Here is a 7,624-nt window from a genome sequence, read left to right as displayed (position 1 = left end):
TTTTCCAGGTGAGTCTCCTTGTCTTGGGCAAGGTTGGGACGAAGTCTTAACTTTGTCTCCTTAACAGGCTGGCCAGGCACAACCTCCTCCCACTGGGGGTCGAGATCTCTGGAGCATATGCTGCTCTTTGAAGCACAATGCAAAACTCGCATCTCAAAGCCAAAGTGGTTCCAGCAACTTCAGCTAAGAGGAAAGATAAGATACAAATTGGGCCCACATGTCACATCATTTTCAAGTCTCCATAAGAAAGTTAAAAAAAACAAACAAAATAAAAAAAATCCTTGGCTATATTTTGCTCCACAGACAGCATTTTCAAGTGTGCAGGACCAAATGTCTTGCAAAAGATTCCTTGGTGGAATAAGGTTATAAGAAGGTTCCTCATTCCCCCCTCCCCCCCCCCCCTTTTTTTTTGTCATCGGTGGTATGGAAATTGGTCCACGAAAAGTTCAGGGAATCCAAAAAGGGCAAAGCAAAAAAGATCTTAAAAGAGTCCATGACAAAGACTCGGAAGCCCTGTGACATCTATCAGACAATGCTACAGAACCCAGTGACAGTTGTGGCATGGGAAGGACTCACGACGATATCCGAAAGGGAACTGAGCCTCAACCCCACCCTGAGACCCAGCCCCACAGTAGACGGCTCCAGACTCCCAAGCCTGCCCCATGGCAGTCTGTCTCGGAACTGTCCTGTCCAGTCTGAGGGTTCTCTGTGGGGGCACGCAAGTGTGGGGGTCCTGTGCGTGCCCACCCCACACCGAACAGGCAAGGGAGAGCCTCAGCTTCTCAGTGGAGATACCCTGGGCCCCTAGTCGATGGCTCCTGGGTGGATGCTGAGCACGGGGGGCTCCAGGCAGGTGGGAGAGTAGTTGAGATGTGGCTCTTTGATCCACAGTAGGGGCACCCCGTTCTTCCCTTCTGAATTCTTGCTGGAGCTGCGGCTTTTGAAGCGTACCAGCAGGATGGTGATGATGAGGATGCCGAAGATGGGGAAGGGGTAGAAGAAGACAAAGTAGAAGAGGGCGTCATTGGAGCAGATCACAGACTGAAGGCTGGAACCTGCAGGGGACAGAGTACATGAAGAGTGAGGGCGGGGACACGGCTAGGGGTGTCTTCCCCAAGACTTTTTTTTTTTTGCTTTTTGGGTCGCACCCAGAGATGCACAGGGGTTGATCCTGGTTCTGCACTCAGGAATTACCCTTGGCAGTGCTCAGGGGACCATATGGGATGCTGGGAATCGAACCTGGGTCGGCCACGTGCAAGGCAAATGCTCTACCCGCTGTGCTCCAGCCCCTTCCCCAAGACCTTGAGCAATGCCGCATGAATAACCAACACTAATGCCTCACTCGCAGGGCTTGTGAATCTATGAGTCTGTGTGCATGTCCGTGTGTGTGTGTGTGTTTGTGTGTGTACGTGTGTGCATGCGTGTATGTGTGTGTGTGTGAAGTGCCCTTTTGGAGAAAGAGTTCCCCTGGAGCCCAGGCGGTACTAGCTCACTCCAATTCAGGCTATCCATACTGCCTGGTAAGAGACATATTGTGTTGGTTTTGGTTTTGGTTTTGTTTGAGGGTCACACCAAGCAATGCTCAGATGTTACTCCTGGCTCTGCACTCAGAAATTACTTCTGGTAGTGCTTAGGGAACCAGATGGGATGCCAGGGGATTGAATCCAGGTCGGCCGCGTGCAAGGCAAAAGCTCTATTGCTCTGTAAGTTTCTATTTTACAGGTCCCTTCTGCTCTTAGTTCCACACCCAAAGTCCTTCTTTGGGAGTAGAACACATTCTCTCCCTGACAGCCTCTGAGTGTTCTTGGGCCTGAAATGATGCCCGCTAAATAGGATCAATTAGAACATGGTTGGGGCAGTGTGCAGATGTCCTTGTGACTCTGCAGTGCATGCTGGGAGCAGGAGTCAGTACTATACGTGGGGGGAGGAGGGAACCCAGACCAGCAGGCCAGACAGGGCTGAGGGTGGACCTTTCACCTACGAGAGCTCAGCAGGACCCTGACCTCTGAAACCTGCATCTGCGGGCAGAGTAAGGCTACATGCGATGGCTCTGTGCTGGCAACAGGCCCTCTGGCCTGGGCTTGGCACACACGCTTAAACTCGATGCACTTCGGCCGGCACAGTCTTCGCTGTCACTGGAGGGCTGCACACAGTGAGGCTGGTGCTTCCTCTCTCCCTCATGGCTGTGCTCAGGACACTTAGATTTTGGAGATTTCTAGAGAGTGTGAACTTGTGGAGAACTTGTCACTTTTGACCCATGCAACCTAAATTTTGTATGATTCAATTTCATGTAAAAATAGGGGATGGTTCATGAAAAGAAAAAACACACATGATATTCAAAACTCAAGTCAAAGTGATCAGGGGAAATGCTTTGATGGAAAAGTAAAAGGAACATCTAGCAAAGGTTCCATTCTGCAGTGTGGGCTGCTTCTGCCACCAAAGACAAACTTTATCATTTATTGCAGTTCACTTTTTTTTTTTTCGGCTTTTTGGGTCACACCTAGTGATGCTCAGGTGTTACTCCTGGCTCTGCACTCAGGTGGTGCTTGGGGGACCATATGGAGTGCTGGGGATTGAACCTGGGTTGGTGGCATGCAAAGCAAATGCCCTCCCCTACCCTACTGTACTATCACTCTGGCCCCTGCAGTTCACTTTTTCACAGAAGGAACCACAGGAGTCTCTGGTTAGAACCAAAAATTCAGAGCACCAACTAGTTCTTCTGGTCTCTGTTCCAAGAGTCCCTCATAAAAAAAGTCAGAATTCTGAAACATTCTGGTATAACACGAATGGCAAACAGGGTTGATGCCCAGATGCTGTTCGTTGACTTTCTTAGTCAGCCCTCTTAACTTTCCTAAATCCTCCGAGGTGCCCCCATGTCACCCTTCCAAAGGAGAATGATCTGGGAAGTTGGAAGGGCACAGTGACGTGAGGACGCTCAGGCATCCACCTGGGCACCTGCTGACTGCGGGCAGTCCAGGTCGAGAGTCCACAGTCCCAGGGAGCAAAGGAAACCCCAGCTGGACTGCCACGGAGTCTGGTGGGACCTCAGGCTAATCAGGAAAAAGGTCTGGCGCATTCACACAGAACTCCTACCACTGTTTTGTTTGCATGGGCAATCAAGAGCCAATTACACGAGCTGGTGTGTCAACTGCTAAACGTCTGAACAAGGGAGGATGCTGCTCATTAACTCCCAACCCAGCCCGGAAGGGTCTTGCATGCACACAGCCAGCAACAGCTGCCACCCCTTCCTTCGTCCATGTGGTCAGACTCACTTGTGTCCAGCACGCGGATGCTCACGGGGGCCGACTCCTCCTGGGTCAGCTGGTACCAGTCCTTCTGGGGGCTGGGCAGCCACTCGCCCACCCTGCAGGAGTAGTTTCCTGTGTCCCGGGGGCTGGCGTGCAGCACGGTGAGGCGGAAGAGCAGCGGAGAGAGCCTCTGGAGTCGCAGCCGCCCCTCCCAGGGGCCGCCCTCGGGCCCGAAGACAGAGTCTGGGCCCACACTCAGCAGGGCTGTGCGCTCGGTGGGGTCCTCCTCCTCCTCCTTGTCCTTCTCCTCCTCCTCCTCTTCCTCGCTTGCCTCCTCCAGGCCCTGGCCGCCCCTCTTGCCTCCGGCTTTTGTCCGCAGGGAGTACCAGGCCACGGAAAAGCGGGAGTCCTGGCCTGAGCGCGACATGACGTGGCAGTCAAGCTGGAACTCCGCATGCTCCGGCACCGTGGTGTTGGCCACGAGCATGTCTACCTGCAGGGCAGCAGCTGGGGAGAGGGACAGAGGGGGGAGGGGCTTCAGTTTTCACACAGACACACAGGCCCCCCACGTGCAGAGCTAGGGTAGGGGCGTCCAGCTGGGGCCGGCACCCAGGACGCTTTCTAGGGCAGATGTGCCTGGATCTCTGTAGACGAGTCACTAGAGCCGGGTGGGGCGAGGGGCCAACACAGATGGTGGCCGGGGGTCGCAAGTGTGGGACACTGAGGTGGGCTGTGTCCTCCACACACCCTGTGCTGTTTGCAAAAGGATAGCAGACAGACACACAGATGGGAGGGCAGGACAGGACCCTGCCCAGAGCCCTGAGGGGCGGGCCTCGCTGACACCAGCCTTTCCTGCTGGGGGAGGGCTGGCTGGGCCCTTTGGCGATTTGGTGCTTATTTATTTGTTGCCTGGGCCACATGTGCCTGCTTGGGCCCGTCTGTGGTGCCCAGGGAGCCGCATGAGGGGCAGCATCTTCTCCTTGCACCAGCCCTGGAATCTGAATCGCAGGAGTCTGAGTGTGGCCTGGGATGGGGGAGCCCCAGGGGCCGATGCTCCAGGCTTGAGGCAAGTACCAGCAAACCTGAAGGGTCCTGGCCTGCTCTGAGCCCTGCAGGATGCAGGAGCGGCCCCGTGGCTGAGGGGGGGAAGTGAGATGTGGAGACAGGATAGTGGGGAGACCCCACGAGGCAGGGCACAAGCCCCGACTTCATTTTGCTGCTTTTTAACTCTCTGGGGCCCGGGGCTACCTTCCTGGGGTAACCCACTCCCAGCGCCCAGGAGGTCTCTCTGTTAGTGAAATGCCTGCCAGGAAAGAAGCCAGTGCAAGGCCCACCAACCAAGTGCCCAACGCCCAGCCCCACCCGGGCACAGACCAGCACCCAGCACCTCCCAGCATTGCCCTTGGTCAGTGCAGCTTCCAGACAGAGGGAACTGGGGTGGGGCTGCCCCAAAGCCCCTCAGACTCTCCCCTCAGACACACAGGCTTGGGAACCAGCTGCAGGTAGTGGATGGAGCTCAGCTATTGGTTCAGGGAATCGGGAATCAATTTACAAAGGACTGAGTGCAACCCCAGAGCAAGACAGCGACACTGCGGATGGACGGACGGGGCGACCAGGAGGGGCTGTTCCTCTATCCATAGTTGGGGGCATCCTGGGCAAAGGCGCCCCAGGCCTCCTCCACAAGGACTTCCTCAACTCCCTGTGTGCATACTCAGCTGATTTTCTTTTATACTTTTTATTTATTTATTTATTTATTTATTTATTTATGGGCCACACCTGGTGATGCTCAGGGTTTACTCCTGGCTCTGCACTTAGGAATCACTCCTGGCGGTGCATAGGGGCCCATATGAGATACTGGGGACCAAGCATGGGTCGGCCGTGTGGCAAGGCAAGCGCCTACCTGCTATGCTATTGCTCTGGTCCCCCATGGGAGTTCTCTGCCTGGCCTGTGCTTGCAGGACTTGCGCAGCTGTGTGGCATGACGTGGCCCAACGCACACTGTCCTCCAGCCTGTCCCAGCACCTCTCAGTTCACTCACCTGCCCCTCCTTCTTGCTGTGGGCCTTGCCCCGCCTAGTCTGCTGCCCCAAAGGCCCTGCAGGAGAATGTGGCCTGTCCTGCCCCACAGCGAGCTCCTCACAACTCTCCCCTCCCTGTGCACTGAGAAGAAACCCCTCCTTCCCTTTAAAACATCCCCCACGAAGGCCAGTGTGTAGCTGTTCCAGGTGACTGTTTTCTTAATTACAGCGAGAGATGTGGTGACCGTTTGTCAGGCATGCCATTTCAAGCCTTCCCTATGCTCAACTTGAACTTCATAAAAAGTACCTCAAGTGCATCCATGGAAGAAATAATAATCAACCAGTAAAAGTGGTTGTAGTTTTACAGATGCTTTCAATGACCTAAAAAATCTCAAATTCTTTCAATGACCTAAAAAAACAGTGAGATCCTGACTTCATTCAGAACAGCAGGAAGCATGGGGAAGCGTGCAGGGAAGGAGGTTACAGACAACCTTTCTCCTCAGGACATACCTTCTAGGGCCAGTGAGAACGTGCAGGCCACTTTCCTAAGGTGCTTGCCTTGCACTTCGCTGACCCAGATTTGATCTCTGGCACCACATATGGTTTCTCAAGCACCACCATGAGTGATCCTTGATCACAGAGCCAGGAATTTCCTTGAGCACCTTTGGGTGTGGCCCAAGCTCCCAAAACTATGTTTATGTGTTTTCTGAATAATAACACAGTCAGCTCATTTAATCACGGAAGGGTAAGTAGGTTGGAAGGAAAGAGTAAAAGGAGGAAGGCAGGACATAAGGAAGCAAAGAAGGAAGGAAAGCTTAAGAAGGAGAGAGGGAGAGAGGGAAGAAGGAATGATAGGGATGTTGGTTAGAGATGGAGGGAGAAAATATGGAAAGAAGGAAGGATGGGAGAGGAGGGAGAGAGGGCTGGAGGGAGGAAGGGAGAGAGAGAAAATGGAAGGGACAGAGAGAAGGAGGAGGAAGGGCAAGAGAGAGGGAGGGAGGAAGGGAGGGAGGGCAGGAAGAAGGGAGGTCAGGAAAAAGAGAGGGAGGGAGGAGAAAGGGAGGGAGGAAGGAAGGAGGAAGGGAGGGAAGAAGGGAGGCTGGGAGGAAGTGAGGGAGAGAGGAAGGGAGGGGAGGGAGGGAGGGAGGGAGGGAGGGAGGGAGGGAAGAAAGAGAGAGGGAGGGAAAGAAGGGAGGAGGGAGGGAAGAGAGGGAGGGAAGAAGGGAGGGCAGGAAAAAGGGAGGGAGAGAGGAGAGAGGGAGGGAGGGAGGGAAGAAGGGAAGCTGGGAGGAAGTGAGGGAGAGAGAAGGGGGAGGGAGGGAGGGAAGAAAGAGGGAGGGAGGGAAAGAAGGGAGGAGGGAGGGAAGAGAGGGAGGGCAGGAAAAAGAGAGGGAGGGAGGAGAGAGGGAAGGAGGAAGGAAGGGAGGGAGGGAGGGAAGAGAGGGAGGGAAGAAGGGAGGGCAGGAAAAAGGGAGGGAGGGAGGAGAGAGGGAGGGAGGAAGGAAGGAGGGAGGGAGGGAAGAAGGGAGGCTGGGAGGAAGTGAGGGAGAGAGGAAGGGAGGGGGAGGGCGGGAGGGAAGAAGAGAGGGCAGGAGGAAGGGAGGGTGGGAGGAGAGAGGGAGGTCAGGAAAGGAGGGAGGAAGGGAGGTGAGAGGGAGGGAGGGAAGAGGGCAGGAGGAATGGAGGGAGGCAGGGAGGGTATGGGAGGAGTGAGCTGGCACTGGTCCAGCCTCCCTTCCCAGCTGTGCAGAGTCTCCCTCAGGCTTCAGGTGGCTAGTGACATCTGCCCTCAAGGTCACTGTGAGCTCCAAACATGTCATCTAACTGGTGGGTGCAGCTGCTGCTCTCCTCTGCCCTTTCCTGCATGTGAGGCTGAGGGTGAAGGGTCAGTGAAATGGGGGGGAGGTGTGGAGGAGAGAGGAGCTGCTGCCCAGAGAAGAGGGGACAAGAACGAAGAGGAGGAGGGAGGGGAGCAGGGATCCCCCTTTGGGTCCTGCCATGGGAGTCACAGCTGCGCAGGGCTCCTGAGGCTGCAGTGACCTCCACCCAGTCCACCAATACAGCTGCTCCACTTAGATGTGAAAACACTCCGAAGCTCCCACCAATGCCAGCAGATCGCTGAAACACATGGAAAGCCAAGAAGACAAAGGCTCTCATGGCCCATCCCAGCCCTCCTTCCTATGCTCCATGGCCCCTCTGGGCCTTTGCTTTTGATCTGGGTGGATGGCTGGGGACACAGGAACCTGCCCCTCTGCTTTAATGAGGCGCTGAACCGTGTGGTGACAATTATCCTGAGTTGCTACCTGCAGCTTGGTCCTTGAGAAACAATAATGAAGATTAAAACAACAAAAAAAGACAA

General features: G+C 54.9%; 1 protein-coding gene across 1 annotated transcript in view; it reads right to left on the bottom strand.

Annotated features, from left to right (window-relative positions):
• Positions 1 to 707: 707 nt before the first annotated feature.
• Positions 708 to 7,624, bottom strand: part of IGSF3 (immunoglobulin superfamily member 3) — a 111,108-nt gene continuing 104,191 nt past the window's right edge. The window contains exons 9-10 of the mRNA XM_056138978.1: positions 3,273 to 3,755; positions 708 to 1,055 (exon numbers count right to left, since the gene is read on the bottom strand). Of these exons, the coding sequence (XP_055994953.1) occupies positions 805 to 1,055; positions 3,273 to 3,755 (734 nt within the window). The 3' untranslated portion in view covers positions 708 to 804. The remainder of the gene's footprint in view (positions 1,056 to 3,272; positions 3,756 to 7,624) is intronic.

The sequence above is a fragment of the Sorex fumeus genome, unplaced genomic scaffold (assembly GCF_029834395.1).
Source record: "Sorex fumeus unplaced genomic scaffold, SorFum_2.1 ptg000131l, whole genome shotgun sequence".
NCBI lineage: Eukaryota > Metazoa > Chordata > Mammalia > Eulipotyphla > Soricidae > Sorex > Sorex fumeus.
This window is presented reverse-complemented; position numbering and strand designations above follow the sequence as displayed.